This window comes from Hemitrygon akajei, chromosome 7, assembly GCF_048418815.1.
Source record: "Hemitrygon akajei chromosome 7, sHemAka1.3, whole genome shotgun sequence".
In the NCBI taxonomy this organism is placed as follows: Eukaryota; Metazoa; Chordata; class Chondrichthyes; order Myliobatiformes; family Dasyatidae; genus Hemitrygon; species Hemitrygon akajei.
In genome coordinates, this window is record NC_133130.1 from 130370878 (window position 1) to 130389774 (window position 18897).

General features: G+C 47.0%; 1 protein-coding gene across 2 annotated transcripts in view; it reads right to left on the minus strand.

Annotated features, from left to right (window-relative positions):
• Positions 1–18897, minus strand: part of ulk1b (unc-51 like autophagy activating kinase 1) — a 132165-nt gene that overhangs the window by 77473 nt on the left and 35795 nt on the right. For both annotated transcript variants that reach the window (XM_073051953.1, XM_073051952.1), the window contains exons 4-7: positions 17494–17526; positions 16282–16318; positions 5606–5779; positions 2427–2500 (exon numbers count right to left, since the gene is read on the minus strand). In XM_073051953.1, coding sequence (XP_072908054.1) covers positions 2427–2500; positions 5606–5779; positions 16282–16318; positions 17494–17526 — 318 coding nt within the window. The remainder of the gene's footprint in view (positions 1–2426; positions 2501–5605; positions 5780–16281; positions 16319–17493; positions 17527–18897) is intronic.

Sequence of the window (18897 nt, forward strand, 5' to 3'; positions counted from 1 at the left end):
CCTGCTTTCGCAGTCAGACTTGGTACCATTCAAGGCAGAGTAATACTGTACTGGACTGTTGTATGTCAGAGTCATAGAGTCAGGGAAAAGCCCAGCACAGAAACAGGCCCCTTGGCCCATCTTGACCATGCCAAGCCATTTATAAAGCCTACACTGGGACGATAGCCCTCCATACCCCTACCATCTACCTATTCAAATTTCACTTCAATGTTGAAATTAACCCAGTATCTACCTCTCGCACTGGTAACTCATTCCACACTCTCAGCACCCTCTGAGTGAAGGAGTTTCCCCTCATTTTCCCTTTAAACTTTTCACCTTTCACACGTAACCCATGACCTCCAGATGTAGTCCCACCCAACTTCAGTGGAAAAAGCCTGCTTGCATTTGCTCTATCTATACCCCTCAAATTTTGTACACCTCTATCAAATCTCCCCTCAGTCTTCTACATTCTATAGAACAAAGTCCTAACCTATTCAATCTTGCCTTATAACTCAGATCCTCCAGACCCGGCAACATCCTCGTACATTCTCTCTGTACCCTTTCAACCTTATTTACATCTTTCCTGTAGGTCGGTGACCAGAACTGCACACAATACTCCAAATTAGGCCCCACCAACGTCTTGTACAACTTCAACATAACATCCCATCTACCGTAATCAATTCATGTTCTGAAGGAATGATTCACACAGGAGAAATAATTGCGATTTTGTCCCTGAGGAGCTTCATGTGTTCAATATCCCCAGAATTCCAACTAAGATACCGACAGTGCATAACTATGCTGTGGACCTCTCTGGCCCTTAATGCAATTGTTAATTCCTGAACTGTTCTGGGCCAAGGTTCAGGCAGTGGCTTGTATTGTGAACTTTATCCCAAACATCTCCAGTTCATTAAATCCTTCATCAGTATTCCACCATAGATAATCTGTTGGTCCGCAGAGTATTAACTGCAGATTTGTAGGTCAATGGGTTCAACTGCTTCAGATACTCCTCCTTACTGTAAAGGCAAAGATTAGCTTCATTTATTCATGAAACCACAAGACATAGGACCTGCTCCGCCATTTCATTAGGGCTGATTTATTATCCCTCCCTATTCTCCTGTCTTCTCCCTGAAACCTTTGACACCCTAACTAATCAAGAACCCATCAACCTCCACTTAAAATAGACTCAATGACTTGGCCTCCACAGCCGTCTGCAGCACAGAATTCCACAGATTCATCACTCTCTGGCTGAGGAAATTCCTCCTCATCTGCAGTTCTGTGTAAAAGTCTTAGGCACTTGTACTGTATATATCGCTAGGGTGCCTGAAACTTTTGCACAGTACTCTAGTAATTATACGTATTGCACTGTACTGCTGCCACAAAAAATATCTGGACATTTGTGAGTGATGATAAACCTGATTCTGGTCTGGGTCTTTATTGTGGACTGAGAGTGGGAAGGGGGCAGGGAGAGGGAATCATGGTTTGGGAAAAGGGGAGAGGAGAGGGGAGGGAGTGGGAAGCACCAGAGAAGACATTCTGTAATGATCAATAAACCAATTGTTTGTAATCAAATGACCTTTCCTGATGTCTCAGGGCTGGGTGTGTCTGCACCCGTGCCAACGCCCCACCCCAACACTCCTTCTCTGCCACCTGTCCCACACCCCTCCCACTGCACTCCATCCTCACCATTCCCAACGTCCTTTGCTCCCGCCAGATTTACAAACTCGCTCTCCATGTTGACAAATACAGTATGGTGAAAAAGCCTTAGGCACCCCGACTATTTAACTGTGCCTAAGGCTTTTGCACTGGACTGGATTACCCTTCTCCAGCTGCCCTCAGGAAGACGGTGAAGGGCTGCCACCTTGCTGCAAAGTGGTAATTTACAACGTCCACCCCGGGGGTCCGTCAAGAGTCAACCGTATTGTTGCGAGCTTTGGAAGTCATACGGAGGCCAAACTCACCGGGGACGGACGGCTCACCAAGGGGCTGCCGCAGGGTTGGAGGGTTTCTGTACTGAACGAATAGTTAATCGTCACCCAGGGATATAAAACACTCCATACTATCTCAAAGAGCAGAGATACGGTAGTGTAGCAGTTAGTGCAACGCTATTACAACTTGGGGCATCGGAGTTCGGAGTTCAACTCCGGCGCCACCCGTGAGGAGATTGAACGTTCTCCCAGTGGGATGTGCGGGTTTCCTCCCACAGTCCAAAGACGTACCGGTTAGTAGATTAATTTGTCATTGTAAATTGTCCCGCGATTAGGCTGGGGTTAAACGGGGGTCGCTGAGCAGAGAGCTCGTAGGGCCAGAAGGGCCTGTTCCACGATGCCTTTCTGCATAAATAGCTAATATTTCAAGTGTGGTGATGACCAGGGCTACAGAGAACTGAAATGTCACCCTGAAGACCACAGACATCCTAAAGGTTGCCTGTAACGATGGAGAGTACTCACCATGTACATGGGCGATCCGCACAAGGTCGCTGCCAGCGTGTTACTCTGCAGATACCGGGCAAAGCCGAAGTCAGCTGCGTTGAAAGAGAAGGAGGGAACAGTCTGAGTTATGGCCACTAGAAGAGGGTGTCAGCCTCACGTCAGCCATTCGAGCTCTGGTGCCTGATTCCACTCGGTCTACACTTCCTGCTGCCTCGGTAAAGCATCCAGCACCAAAAACGCCCCCCCCCCCACCACAGATATTCACTCTCCACCCCTCCCCATCGGGCAGGAGATACAAAAGCCTGTAGCCACCTGCCACCAAGTTCAAAGACAACTTTTTCCTTGCTGTAATAAGACTATTAAGTGGTTCTGCAGTCTGAGAAGATGGACCCTTGACCTCACAATCTACCGCAACATGGCCTCATTGTGGATCTCGGCCCAAAATGTTGACTGTTTATCCACTTCCACAGATGCTGCCGACATCCCTTAAGGATGTGACAGCTGTGGGGTGGGGTAGTGGAGATAAGCTCCCATTACCTCAGGGGTTCCCAATCTTGTTTGTGTCATGGACACGAACCATTAACTAAAGAGTCCACAGACCCCTGCACTGCCTATTAAATGCTCCCAATGGCGTGCGTCTCAAATAGCCTCTGCCAACCAGTTCCTGCTCTTGGCATTCACACACGTGGCTCAGCAACTAAAACCGTTTCTACTGACAGGCGAAGGGCAAAGGCGGGTTACTGGCGTCTTAAAGCCAGTCACATTGGGCAGGTGGGGTTCGTCAGCTATGGTCAGCAGCTCATCCAGAAGGGAAACTCTGATCTCAATCCTCCACTGCCTTGCGGCTATACCCGCTCATGGAGAAGGCTCCTGGGATGAACCCTGAGGGAGGCATCTGGAGCTGGAGTCCCTCAGGTTGAGTTTGCGCTGATGCTGGTGCCAGACTGTATCGGTCTCTGTCATTCCTCTTTTGCTGCGTGGAGAGGTGGGAGCCTGCAGCATGGACGACAGCTTGCTCTCCACATCGTACTGCGTATCACGTCGACAGTTAGGCTGCAATGTCCATGCACAATGCTGGCCAACAGTGAGCCTAAGATGCTGCCTGGCCTGCTGAGTTCCTCCAGCATTTGCAGAATAAACTCTTCTTGGGCTTCCAGCCAGGTACAGGTAACGGTTTTCACCAGCATTTTGATGACAAACTCCGCCATCTTCATCAGGGATGTTGCCTGGGCATGTCTAGTCTGACGGTATTTATATCCCCATTGTCCGAGCCTCCTGATTGGTTAGTCCTCATCCAATCAGGCTTCCACTGTCCCACCTTGCTTACAATCGGAACCCCAGTTCTTACCTAGAGCGAGACCTTCGTCTTTGTTAAAATTCTTTTCCTCTAGTTTTATTTCAGTGGCTTCCTTTACCAGGCGGTCCCAAAAACCACTGGCGTGGCACTCACATATGTCATGATTTGCAGTGGTTTTGTGTAGGGGTTTCCACCGTGCATCCTGACTGGCCGATATACGCTGCTCCACATTCACAGCGAATCCTATAATCACCAGCCATCCTGAGTCCCAGGCCATCCTTGACTGGCATAAGCTGTGAGTTGAGCTTCATTATGGGTTTGAGGATGGCATTAATCTGGCATTTCTTCAGGATACTGGCGATCCTTAAAGAAACTGTGACGGGACGCATGGTGGAAACCTGCATCAAGGAGCACGGGGTGGGATACCTGGAGAAATCGGTGGTAGCTGAATATTGCATTCGCAATGGTCACAGGGATGACTTCGATGGCACAAAACTAACGTGCCAACGTTGATGGGATTTGTTGTCACAGATGGCTGTGGAGGCCTAGTCATTGGGTATTTTTAAAGCAGAGGTTGATAGGTCAGGGCGTCTGTAACTGTTAACACTTTTATTTTGCACACTGTTATTATTTTTTCCTTCTACTACACTGACGTATTAATGCCCTGTAATGATCAGTATGGGTGGCATTCAAAACAAAACCCTTTCAGACTATCTTGGTACACATGACAATAATAAACCGATTTCAGTTCCCTCTGTCCACTGATCTTACTTATTCTGGAGGTCAGAATTAGATCATAAAGCAGAGGACAGAATTAGGCCATTTGGCCCATCGAATCTGCTCCACCATTTCATCATGGCTGATTTATTATCCCTCTCAACCCTATTCCCCTGCATTCTCCCCATAACCTGGGACAAATCAAGAACTTGTCAGCTGCTGTTTTCAATATACCCAATGGCTTGGCCTCCAGAGTCTCCATGACAACAAATTCCACAGAGTCATACTCTCTGGCTGGAGAAATTCCTCCTTGTCTCTATTCTAAATGGATGTCCCTCTGTTCTGAAGCCGTACCCTCTGGTCCTAGAGTCTCCCGCTATAGGAGACATCCTCTCCACATCCACTATCTTGGCCTCTCAATATTTAATAGGTTTCAGTGAGATCCCCCTCAGTCTTCTAAACTCCAGCAAGTACAGGCCCAGAGATGTTAAACACTACTCGATCATTAACCCTTTCATCCCCAAGATCATTCTCCACGTTATCTTAGAGCATCATCATCACTATACGCCGTGTTTTATGACATCATCATTATGTGCCACGTTGTATGACATAGGCGACCATGAAATTGTTCGGGGCACATTTTTCTGTAGAAGTGGTTTGCCATTGCCTTCTTCTGGGCAGTGTCTTTACAAGCCAGGAGTCCACCAGCCATTATCAATATTCTTCAGAGATTGTCTGCCTGGTGTCAGTGGTCACATAACCAGGACTTGTGATCTGCACCGGCTGCTCAAACGACCATCCACCACCGGCTCCCGTGGCTTCACGTGACCCTGATTGGGGGGAGGGTGGCTAAGCAGGTGCTACACCTTGCCCAAGGGTGACCTGCAGGCTAGTGGAGGGATCAGGCACCATACACCTCCTTTGGTAGAGACGTATTTCCACCCAGCCACCATTCTCAGATTAGGGGCTCAAAGCCTGTCACAATGCTCCAAATTCAGTCTAACCTTACAAAGCCTCATTCTAATTGCCGTGGATGCGTCAGGAGAGGAAACCTTTAGCTTTTAATCTCCCTCATTTGAGATGCCAGAATTAACGAAGGCTGAGATAGCGTTTGTTCCTGACGCTGTACTAACCCCACCATTCCCTGCACGGAGAGCTGCGAGAGGACAGAGCTGCCTCCTACCTATCTTGATGCGGATGTTGTTGGGGTTGGATTTCCGCCCCCCGATGTGGGACAGCAGGATGTTCTGTGGTTTCAGGTCACGGTGGATAACCCCCTTGCTGTGGAGCATCTTCATGGCCCCCACGATCTGTTGCAGGAAGACGCGGATGGTGTCTTCACTCAGGGTCCCTTTCACTGTAACACAAACCGAACGTCAGGTGCCAAGCCCAGAGCGGAGCCAAGCACAAAGCAAAATCACCCTTTCAAAGTAAGTTTATCGTCATAGATAGGCAGATATTTCATTGATCCCAAAGGAAATTACAGTGTCACGGTAGCATTCCAACTGCACAGATAGAAATACTAGAGGAAGAATGAAAATTACTTACCACAAACAGTCTAACCGGAGGGGGCCATCACTTCCCCAGCTGCAGGTTGACTCATTATAGAGCCTAATGGCTGGGAGTAAGAAAGGCCTCATTTCGCGCTCTTTGGAGCAGTGCAATTGTCTTAGTCTATTACTAACAGTGCTCCTCTGTTCAGCCAAGGTGGCATGCAGAGGGTGAGAATTGCCAGGATTTTCCGTAGGGTCCTTTGTTCAACCACAGTCTCCAGTGCCAGCCTTTCTGATCAGTTTATTGAGCCTGTTGGCATCACCCGTGTTGATGCCATTGCTCCAGCTCACCACCGCATGGAAGGACATACTGTACATCTCACCATATACAAACCTGGGATTATTTTCTTGCAGGCATACAAAGTTCAAAGTAAATTTATTATCAAGGTACATATATGTCATTACGAGGATTCGAATATAAATGCAAGGATGTAATGCTGAGACTTTATAAAGCACTGGTGAGGCCTCACAGTGTATTGTGAGCAGTTCTGGGCCCCTTAGCTTAGAAAGGGTGTGAAAAGGGTTTGAAGGAGGTTGACAGAAATGATTCCAGGGTTGAATGGCTTGTCATATCACGAGTGTTTGATGGGTCATTGAAACCTATTGAATGGTGAAAGGCCTCGATAGAGAGGATGCTTCCTATGGTGGGAGAACCTAAGACCAGAGGACACAGCCTCAGAATAGAGGGACCTCCAATTAGAACGGAGATGAGGAGGAATTTCTTTAGCCAGAGAGTGGTGAATCTGTGGAATTCATTGCCACAGGCCGCTGTGGAGGCCAAGTCACTGGGTATATTTAATGCAGAGGTTGATAGGTTCTTGATTGGTCAGGGCAGGAAAGGATATGAGGAGAAGGCAGGAGATTGGGGCTGAGAGGGAGCATGGTTCAGCCATGATGAAATGGTGGAACAGACCTGATGGGCCGAATGGCCTAACTTTGCTCCTATATCTTATGGTCTTATACAACCCTGAGATTCATTTTTTTATGGGCATTCACAGTAAGTACAAAGAAACACAACAGAGTCAATAAAAATCTACAAACAACCAAACAATGTTCATAAGACAAACTGTACAAATACAAAAAAAATTGAAAACCTACAGCACAATACTTCGGCCCACTATGTAAATAAGTAATAAATAATATTGAGAAAAAGAGTTGTTGCAAAGTCCTTGAAAGGCACAACAGGAGATAAGAGTCTGTAGATTGTGGAATCAGTTCAGAGATGAGGTGAGTGAAGTTATCCACACTGGTTCAGGAGTCTGATGGTTGTAGGGTAATAACTGTTCCTGAACCTGGTGGTGTGGGACCCTAGACTCAGTTCAGAATTGTGGTGAGTGAAGTTATCCACACTGGTTCAGGAGTCTGATGGTTGTAGGGTAATAACTGTTCCTGAACCTGGTGGTGTGGGACCCTAGGCTCAGTTCGGAGTTCAGGTGAGTGAAGTTATCCACACTGGTTCAGGAGCCTGATGGTTGAGGGGTAATAACTGTTCCTGAACCTGGTGGAGTGGGACCCCAGGCTCAGTTCAGAGTTGTGGTGAGTGAAGTTATCCACACTGGTTCAGGAGTCTGATGGTTGTAGGGTAATAACTGTTCCTGAACCTGGTGGTGTGGGACCCTAGGCTCAGTTCGGAGTTCAGGTGAGTGAAGTTATCCACACTGGTTCAGGAGCCTGATGGTTGAGGGGTAATAACTGTTCCTGAACCTGGTGGTGTGGGGCCCTAGGCTCAGTTCGGAGTTGAGGTGAGTGAAGTTATCCACACTGGTTCAGGAGCCTGATGGTTATGGGGTAATAACTGTTCCTGAACCTGGTGGTGTGGGATCCTAGACTCAGTTCAGAATTGTGGTGAGTGAAGTTATCCACACTGGTTCAGGAGCCTGATGGTTGAGGGGTAATAACTGTTCCTGAACCTGGTGGTGTGGGACCTGAGGCTCTGTTCAGAGTTGAGGTGAGTGAAGTTATCCACACCGATTCAGGAGCCTGATGGTTGGGGGGGTGATAACTGTTCCTGAACCTGGTGGTGTGGGACCTGAGGCTCCTGTATCTCCTGCCCGACGGTGGTAGTGAGAAGAGAGCATGGCTCCGATAGTGGGAGTCCTTGTTGACGGATTCTGCTTTCCTGTGGCAGTGCTCCATTATACTTCTACGTGCATATACCCAGTGGGAGTAGAGCAGTGGGCTAAGCATGCATCCGTGAGGTGTGCCCGTGTTGATCGCCAGCGAGGGGAGAAATTACTTCCGATCTACACTGGCTGTGGTCTCCCATGCTCTCTTCTCAACGCTACCACAGGGGACTGAAGAGACACACTCATCATTTTATGATCAACGCAGACGACCCTCAAAGACGCACGTTTAGCTCACTGCTCCACTCTCTCTACACTCATGACTGTGTGGCCACATGAAGAACCCTCACCATCTCAGAACACACCCTCTTCTCATTATTTCCATCAGAGAGGAAGGGCAGAAGCCTGCTGGCCAAAGTTTAACACTTCAGGAACAGCTTCTTCCCCTCCACCATCAGATCTCTGAACGGCCCATGAACACATGGACACCACCTCACTAATTTTGTTCTCATTTTGCACTACTTAGTTACTTTATGTATTTCTTACTGTAGTTTTTCGGTATTGCGATGTACTGTTGCCGTTAAACAACAGATTTCACAATATATGTCAGTGATATTAAACACAAGAGACTGAGCAGCTGCTGGAGAGCAAACACACACACGAAATGCTGGAGGAACTCAGCAGGCCAGGCAGTGTCTACGGAGGGGAATGTTTCAGGCCGAGACTCTTCTTTAGGACTGGAAAGAAAGGGTAAGATGCCAGAATAAGAAGGTGGGGGAAGTGGTAAGAGGACAAGTTAAAAGGTGATAGCTGAAACTAGGTGGGTGGGGAAGGTGGGGGTGAAGAAAGAAGCTGGGAGGTGATTGGTGGAAGAGATAAAGGACGGGAGAAGGAGGAATCTGACAGGAGAGGAGAGTGGACCGTGGGAGAAAAGGAAGGAGGAAGGGACCCAGGGGGAGGTGATAGGCAGATGAGGAGACGAGGTAAGTGGGGAATTGAAGAAGAGGGAAGGAGGAACAGGAAAAAATTTACAGAAGAGGAAATCGATGTTCATGCCATCGGGTTGGAGGCTACCTGGACAGAACAAGAGGGGTTGCTCCTCCACCCTGAGAGCAGCCTCATCGTGGCTGAAGAGACGGGCCACGGTCTGACGTGCTAGAATGGGACTGGGGATAGGAATTAAAACGTTTGTCTGCAAAACGTCAGTGGTAATAAACCTGATGATGAGATTCAGCAATCCAGGAAGATGATATTCAGGGTTCTGGGAAGATGGATCTTGGTATCTGGTTGAACAATAGAGGTGGGGGCTTGGTGCACTGTTTAGGTGAGGATTGGGGCATTGACCACATTGGGTTTGGTCTACTGAGATGTGGTATAAATGGTATCCAGTGCACAGAGGCAAATATTTATTTCATATTTCCTTACAGCATAGCAGGAGGCTCTTTGGCCCATCGAATCTATTCTCAATTATCAGAACGATCCCCTCCACCATTTCCCTGCTCTGTAAATTGGATCTCCAACATTCCCATTCAGTTCTACCACCCAACTACATACTCGGGGCAATTTTCAGTATACAATTAACCCAGCAGCCTACATTTGTTTGGGACGTAGGGGGGAACATCTCAGGGTGTTGGAGTTTGGGGTTCAATCCCGGCGTCCTCTGTAAGGGGTTTGTACGTCCTCCCCGTGCAATGTATGGGTTTCCTCCCACCGTCCAAAGGCATACTGGTCAGTAGGATAACTGGTCATTGCAAATTGTCACATGATTAGTTTGGGATTAAATTGGAGTTGCTGAGGGTTGCTGGCGTGGTATGGCTCGATCACTAAATAAATAAATAAACAAACAAACAAATGAGCAGGGAAGCAATTGACATTTCGACACCAGTACTGCCGAAGGGTCTCAGCCCAAAACATCGACTATTCATTCCTCTCCGTAGATGCTGCCTGACCCGCTGAGTTCCTCCAGCATTTTGTGTGTGATACAGGGTTAATAACAAGGTTCTTAGCTCTGTGGAGGAACAGAGGGATCTTGGTTAAGAAGGCGCATGGTGTATTGGCCTCCATTTGTCAGTGGGGCTGAGTTCCGGAGCAACGAGGTGATGTTGTAGCTTTATAAGATTCTGGTTAGACCACACTTGTATTGTGTTCAGTTCTGGTCATTACAGGAAGGATGTGGAAGCTTTGGAGAGGGTCCAGAGGAGATTTACCAGGATGCTGCCTGGATTAGAAAGGGTGCAGAGGAGATTTACCAGGATGTTGCCTGGATTAGAGAGGGTGCAGAGGAGATTTACCAGGATGTTGCCTGGATTAGAGAGGGTGCAGAGGAGATTCACCAGCATGCTGCCTGGATTAGAGAGGGTGCAGAGGAGATTCACCAGGATGCTGCCTGGATTAGAGAGGGTGCAGAGGAGATTTACCAGGATGCTGCCTGGATTAGAGAGGGTGCAGAGGAGATTCACCAGGATGCTGCCTGGATTAGAGAGGGTGCAGAGGAGATACACCAGGATGCTGCCTGGATTAGAGAGGGTGCAGAGGAGATTCACCAGGATGCTGCCTGGATTAGAGCGGGTCCAGAGGAGATTTACCAGGATGCTGCCTGGATTAGAGAGCATGTCTTATGGGAAAAGACTGAGCGAGCTACGGCATTTCTCTTTGGAGAGAAGGAGGATGAGAGATGACTTGATAGAGGTGTACAAGACGATAAGAGGCACAGATCAAGTGAATAGCCAGAGGGACTTTTCCCCAGGGTGAAAATGGCTAATACAAGGGGGGGGAGCATAATTTTAAGGAGATTGGACGTAAGTATTGGGCGGGGCATGTCAGAGGTAGGTTTTTTTTACACAGAGAGTGGAACACACCGCCAGGGATGGTGGTAGATGCAGATACATTAGGGACATTTAAAAATGCTTAGAGCGGACATGGATGGCAGGAGAATGGAGAGCTATGAGGAAGGGAAGGGTTAGGTTGATCTTGGGAGCAGGTTAAAAGGTCAGAACAACATCGTGGGGCTATGGGTCTGTTTGCAGGGAAGTTCCCTGTGAGATTGGGGTCAGAGCATCGGGGGAAATGGGGAGAAATTCTCTCCACAGCAGAGTTCAGCACTGGGGGAGTGGGGTTCATTCGTACACGCTGGGACTGTGTGGTGTTGGGTTTCTGGGTTTTAACAGAGTACTTGGAACTGCCTATATTTAAGAAACCAAGAGGCAAGACAAAGTGCGGGGTTAATCTCCGCGCTTGCACTATGACCCGAGCTGCAGTCATTCCCTACAAAGCAGTTTCCCAATTCTTCCACATTATAGAGTGTTGTCATGTGGCCCTCGACAAACAAGCAAACAATTAGATCGATTTTATATTCTGCAGAGTCAGTCCAGAGAAATCTTTATCAAATTGCCAATTCTGCCAGCATCCAAAGCAAATGCAGACTATCTAATGAGTCACAGATAACTTAAGTTACAATACCTTCTCAGCACTTAAACACAACTAGAACAGAGGGTGACTGGGTTAAACAGTGCCCGCTGTAACATATTAAATGTTAATAAATATTATAATGACCTATTCACACACAACAAATCACAAGAACGGCAATTTCAACCTGACACCACATACTAAATATTCGAGATTTAAAGATCTGTCACACGCAGACCTTTAGGAGAGGGAAACCAGAGGTCCATAAGCCAGTCCTCATCAGAGGATCAGAGGTGCAGGGAGTCAGCTACATTAAATTCCTGGGTGTTACTATTTCAGAGGACTTGTTCTGGAAGAAAGCACAGCAGTTTCTCGACTTCCTCAGGAGTTTGCAGAGATTCAGCATGACGTCTACAACTTTGAGAACCTTCTATACACGTGTATATTAATTGGCTGCATTAGCGCGGCCTGGTATGGAAACACCAATATTTTTGAACAGAAAATCCTACAAAAGGTAGCGGATTCGGCCTAGTCCATCACAGGTAAAACCCTCCCAACCACAAACGCGATCATAGGAAAGCAGCGTCCATCATCAGAGACCCTCACCATCCAGGACATGCTCTCTTCTCTCTGCTGCCATCAGGAAGAAGGTACAGGAACCTCAGGTCACGAACAGTTACTACCCCCCAAACATCAGGTTCTTGAACAAAAGGGGATAACTACGCTCACTTGCCCATCAATGAGATGTTCCCATAACCAATGATCTCATTTTAAGGACTCTTTATCTCATTATCTCATGTTCTCATTACTTATTGCTATTTATTTATATTTGCATTTACACAGTTTGCTGTCTTCTGCACTCTGGTTGATCTTTCATTGATCCTGTTATAGTTACTATTCTAGAGATATGCTGAAAATGCCCCAGGAAAACTAATCTCTGTGTTGTATATGGTGACATGGATGCACTTGGATAATAAAATTTACTTTGAACTTTGAACCTAGAATGCTACTGCACCAGTGGTTGGGGTTCAGTTCCGGCCGCTGTCTGTAAGGAGATTGCAATGTGGGAGGAAACCAGAGCACCCGGAGGAAAACCACATGGTCACAGGAAGACCCTTCAAACTCCTTACAGACAGCAGCAGGAATTGACCCTGGGTCACCGGTGTTGTAATAGCGTTATGCTAACTCATGCATGCTGCTCTTCTGTTGCCATTTATCGAAGCAAGTTGTTGGTTTCAATATTTCAGGACTGTGTCAAAGGCTGCGTAGTATTTGGGTGTGGTAAATTGTTGGACGAGCTTCTCACTTTTTAGTACATAAAACCAGATGTTTACAATCATAAACCATAAAACCATAAGATACGGGAGCAGAACTAGGCTATTTGACCCATCTAATCTGCTCCATCATTTCATCAAGGCTAAACCATTTCCCTCTCAGCCCCAGTCTCCTGCCCTCTCCCTGTATCCCTTCATGGCCTGACTCTATCAACCTCTGCCTTAAATATATTTGACTTCCACAGCCACCCGCGGCAATGAATTCCACAGATTTGCCACCTTCTGTCTAAAGAAATTCTTCTTCTTTCAGAGCACTCGGGTGGTCCAGGTGACTTATCTATCTCAGACCTTCCAGCTTCCCAAGAACCTTCTCCCTAATAATGGCGACTTCACTCACTTCTGCCCCCCGACACTCTTGAACTTCCACCATACAGCTAATGTCTTCCAAAGTGAAGACTGATGCAAAATACTTATTCAGTATGTCCAGCATCTCCTTGTTTCCCATTACTACCTCTCCAGCATCATTTTCCAGTCTCGTCTCTTTCTGAAGAAACTTTTGATTTCCTCTTTAATATTATTACCTTCGTGTTCCATCTTTTCCTTCTTTATGACTTTTCTAGTTGCCTTCTGTTGGTTTTTAAAAGCTTTCTAATCCTCTGAACCCTGCCACCTCCATCCACCATTAGTACAAATGGCTTCTCACAATATACAAAAGCTACAATGAACTGTCAGGTCAGCAGAAATAGTCATTGACTACCGCCCAGCATCACCGTAGAACTTGTACGGGTCCAGGGTAAAGAAGTGGGTAGGAAAAATCGTTGAAGACACAACCCACCCTGCAAACTGCCCTTTCCAAAAACTCCCTTCTGTAAAGCGCTATAGGGCCATCAAAACAAAAGAAAACTTTACACCATCCTAAAACTTTCTTCCCCTAGGCAGTTAATCTGATCGACCATTCTAGTTAGCATCTCCCCCACCCCCATCTATTACCTTAGCCACTCCATCGTAAGATCTGTAAACCACTTTTTACAATGGTGTTTATGTTGTAAAAACATGCTGGAATTTATGTATTTATGCGCATTTTATTTCATATGCACCCATTAACCTGTAAATTTACTTTTTTTCAGTCCCTAAGACCAGAAGGCATAGGAGCAGAATCAGGCCATTTGGCCCATCGAGTCTGTTCCACCATTTCATCATGGCTGATCCATTTTCCCTCTCAGCCCTAATCTCCTGTCTTCTTCCCGTATCCCTTCATGCTCTAACTAATCAAGAATCTGTGAACTTCAGCCTTAAATATACACAATGACTTGGCCTCCACAGCCGCCTTTGGCAATAAATTCCACTGATTCACCACCCTCTGGGCAAAGGAATTCCTCCTCACCTCCGTTACAGAAAGACCCTCTATTCTGAGGCTGTGTCCCTAGTCTTAGACTCCCCCACCATAGAAAACATCATCTCCACATCCACTGTAACAAGGCCTTTCAATATTCAATAGGCTTCAATGAGGTCCTCACTCGTTCTTCTGAGTTCCAGTGAGTAGAGGCCCAGAACCATCAAACGTTCCTCATATGACAAGTGTTTCAATCCTGGAATTATTTTTGTGAACCTCTTTAGAATCCTCTCCAATGACAGCACATCCTTTGGACTAATTCTGCTCCTATATCATATGGTCTTTCTAAGATAAGGAGCCCAGAACTGCTCACAATACTCCAAGTGAGGCCTCACCAGTGCTTTAAAAAGCCTCAGCATTAGGTCCTTGCTTTTATATTCTAGTCTTCTTGAAATGAATGCTAACACTGCATTTGCCTTCCTCACCACAGACTCAACCTGGAAATTAATCTTTAGGGAATCCTGCACAAGGACTCCCAAATCCCTTTTGTACCTCAGATTTTGAATTTTTTCTTCAGTTAGAAAACAATGTGCCCTTTCATTTCTTCTACCAAAGAGCATGACCATATATTTCCTGACACTGTACTCCACCTGCCATTTCTTTGTCCATTCTCCTCATCTGTCCAAGACCTTCAAGAGCCTCTCTACTTCTCAACACTACCAGCCCCTCCACCATCTTCATATTGTCCTCAAACTTTGCAACAAAGCCATCAATTCCGTCATCCAAATCATTGGCATATAATGTAAAAAGAATCAGTCCCAGCACAGACCCCTGTGGAACACCATTAGTCCCTGGCAGCCAACCAGAAAAGGCTCACTTCATCTCCACTCTTTGTCTCCTACCAATCAGTGACTATTTCTCCATGCTAGAATCTTTCCTGTAATGCCACGGGCTCATAGCTTGTTAAGCAGCCTCATGTCAGGCCCCTTGTCAAAGGCCTTCTGAAAATACAAGTATACAATATTAATCAATTATCCTTTGTCTATCATGAATGTTACTTCTTCAAAGAATAGGAAGATAGAGGGATATGGACATGGTGTTGGTAGGAGGGATTAGTACACAAAAATACAACTGCAGATGCTGTGGATCGAAGAATACGTACACGACGCTGGAAGAACTCAGCAGGTCAGGCAGCATCCGTGAGAAAAGAGTAGCCAACGTTTCGGGCCGAGACCCTTCATCAGGAATGGGGGGGAAGAGAGGGCCGAAGCCCAGTAATAGAGATAGGGGAGGGGGTAGGGCCTAGAGGCGCCAGGTGGAAAACCAATCAGAGGAAAGATAAAGGGGGGAGGGGATAAGCATGAAAGAACTGTAGAGATAAAGAAGCAGAAAATTGAAAGGGGAGAGAGGCAGAGAGGGACCTGGGATAGGGGGAGGGGGAGGGAATTACCAGAAATTGGAGAATTCAATGTTCATACCACCAGGCTGGAGGCTACCCAGACGGTAGATGAGGTGTTGCTCCTCCAGCCTGAGTTTGGCCTCATCATGGCAGTAGAGGAGGCCATGTATGGACATATCTAGATGGGAATGAGAGGAAGAGTTGAAGTGGGTGGCAACCGGGAGATCCTGTCTATTGTGACGGATGGAGCGTAGGTGCTTGACGAAGCGGTCCCCCAATCTGCGTCGGGTCTCGCCGATGTAGAGGAGGCCGCACCGGGAGCACCAGATGCAATAGACGACTCCAGCAGACTCGCAGGTGAAGTGTTGCCTCACCTGGAAGGACTGTCTGGGGCCTGGAATGATGGTAAGGGGGGAGGTGTGGGGACAGGTGTAGCATTTGCTCTTGCAGGGATAAGTACCAGGTGGGAGTTCTTTGGGTGCTTCTGATTTACTTTTTAGCTGGTACAGCACAACATTGTGGGCCGAATGGCCTGTTCCTGTGCTGTACTCTTCTCTGTTCCATGTTCAATCCACCTCCCTCTATCTGTTATTGCAGTCCTACACAACCACAGTTTATAATGCTGTTTACATTGTAAACGTACTGGTGTTTATTTATTTATGCTCATTTTACTCCTTATCTGTTCTTTAACCTCTGACTTCACGCCCCGACCAACACATCACAGCAAATCCCTAATGCAAGTAAACATATACAGCAAACACAGTTGATCCTTGTTCCAAACAGGACGAAATTAAAGCTTCCTCATTTTACAAATTCAGTTCTGAAGACTTACATTGAAGATAGTCGGCAAGATCACCCCCGTTGCAGTACTGGAAAAAAACACATGGAGGTTCAGTGAGTAAACAGAGAGAGAGAGAGAGACACACACACACTCTCACACACACACACACACACACACACACTCACACATACACACACACTCACACACACTCTCTCATACACACACACTCACACACACACACATGCACACACACACACACACACACTCACCCACACTCTCACACTCACACACACTCTCACACACACACTCACACACACACTCTCTCATACACACACTCACACGCACGCACACACACACACACACGCACACACACACTCACCCACACTCTCACACTCACACACACTCTCACACACACACTCTCTCATACACACGCACTCACACGCACGCACGCACACACACACACGCACGCACGCGCACACGCGCGCACACACACACACACACACACACACACACACACACACACACACACACACACACACACACACACACACACACACACACACACACACACACACACACACACACACACACACACAATGCCGGAGAAACTTCGCAGGACAGGCAGCATCTATGGAATGGAATAAACAGTTGACGTTTCGGGCTGAGACCCTTCTTCAGGACTGAGAAGGAAAGGGAAAATGCCAGAATAAATAGGTGGGTGGAGGGGAAGGCGGCTAGCTGGAGGGTAACAGGTGGAGCCAGGCGGGTGGGAAAGGTCAGGGCATCTTGTGCGCCTCTATTAAGTAATGCTGATGGAAAACTGCAACTCTGGCAGAGTAGGAGGAAGACTAATCCGAAATAACAATTTCCAAATTTTACTGCAGTTTATACATCCCTATAAAGTCACCTCTCATCCTCCTTCACCCCAGGTGGTCACAGTTTTGTCCCAAAGTGAGGGTGGTCACAGTTTTGTCCAAGGATAGGTGAGTTTGAAAGTAGAGGTCATAGGTGTAAGGTAGGAGGGGAGATTTTAGGTGACCCAAAAGGCAACTTTTTTCACTCAAGGGGGGTGGGTATACAGAATAAGTTAACACAGCAGGTGGGTATATAGGTATGTGGACAGGAAAGGTTTAGACAGACGGGCATGGGCCAAGCTCAGGCAACTGGGACTAGCACCTAGGTCACCAATGGTCAGTACGGACAAGTTGGGGAAAAGGGTCCGGTTCTGTGCTGTTTAAATCTGTGACGTTCAATATCACTCACCTCCATCACCAGGTAGACAGAGTTTGCCATCTCCTGTGAAACACAAAGATCAGAAATGAGGACGTTGCAAGAGATTAATTTCTTGTGTAAGACACCCATTTCTGGGCCACAGACATTGGTTAAAGATTTAAATTTTTTAAATATTTTTACTTTAGAGATAGAACATTGAACATAGACCACAGAACAGTACAGCACAGGAACAGGCCATTCAGCCCACAGTGTTGTGCTGAACCAGCTAACAAGCAAATCAAAAACACCCAAACACTAATCCCTCCTACCTACACCATGTCCATATCCCTCCATCTTCCTCACATCCATCTGCCTATCCAAACGTCTCTTAAAAGCCTCTAATGTATTTGCCTCTTCCACCACACCAGGCAGCACAGTCCAGGCACCCACCACTCTCTGAGTAAAAAACTTACCCCTCACGTCTACTTTGAGCCTACCTCCCACTCACCTTCAATGCATGTCCTCTGGTATTAGACATTTCAACCCTGGGAAACAGATACCCCCTGTCCACTTTATCTATGCCTGTCATGATCTTATAAACCTCGATCAGATCTCCCCTCGGCCTCTGCTGCTCCAGAGAAGCAACCCAGGTTTGTCCAGACTCTCATTACACAGGCCCTCTAAACCAGGTAGTATCCTGGTAAGCCTCTTCTGCATCCTCTTCAAAGCCTCAACATCCTTCCTATAGTGGGGCGACCAGAACTGTATGCAATACTCCAGACGTGGCCTCACCAGAAGTACAGCATTCTGGCTCTTTAAGCCGCGCCGCCCAGCAACCCCTAATTAAACCCGAACCTCATCACGGGACAATTTACAGTGACCAATTAACCTGTTGACTGGTACACCTTTGGACTGTGGGAAGAAACCAGAGCACCCAGAGGAAACCCACACACTCCAAGTGGAGAACATACAAAGACTCCTTACGGAGGACGCTGGGATTGAACTCCAAACTCCAGTGACCTGAAACGTAATAGCATTGTGCTGACCACCACACTACCATGGTGCCCCTCTCCATTTCTGGTCACACTTTCACCATTCGATAAAGCATCGTGACATTCGTTCCCAATCAGACTTGTCCAAGTGCAGCCGCCTGGACTGCAATACCCAACCCTCCCAACTCGGGCAGAAAATACATCCTTCGGTTTGGCTGCAAATGGAACTTCAGAAAACTTTCAACAAATTTTTAAACGAGAAAATTTAATTATTTTTGCCTTTTATGCCTGCATTTGTAAACGTTACCCTTTGTGAGTGACTGTTCCAAAATGTGAGATAGCCCAGGAATGAAAGGGTTAACAGATGAGGAGCATTTGGTGGCTGTGGTCCTGGACTCACTGGAGTTTAGCGGAATGAAGAGGAATCTCATTGAAACCTATCGAACGTTGAAAGGCCTAGACA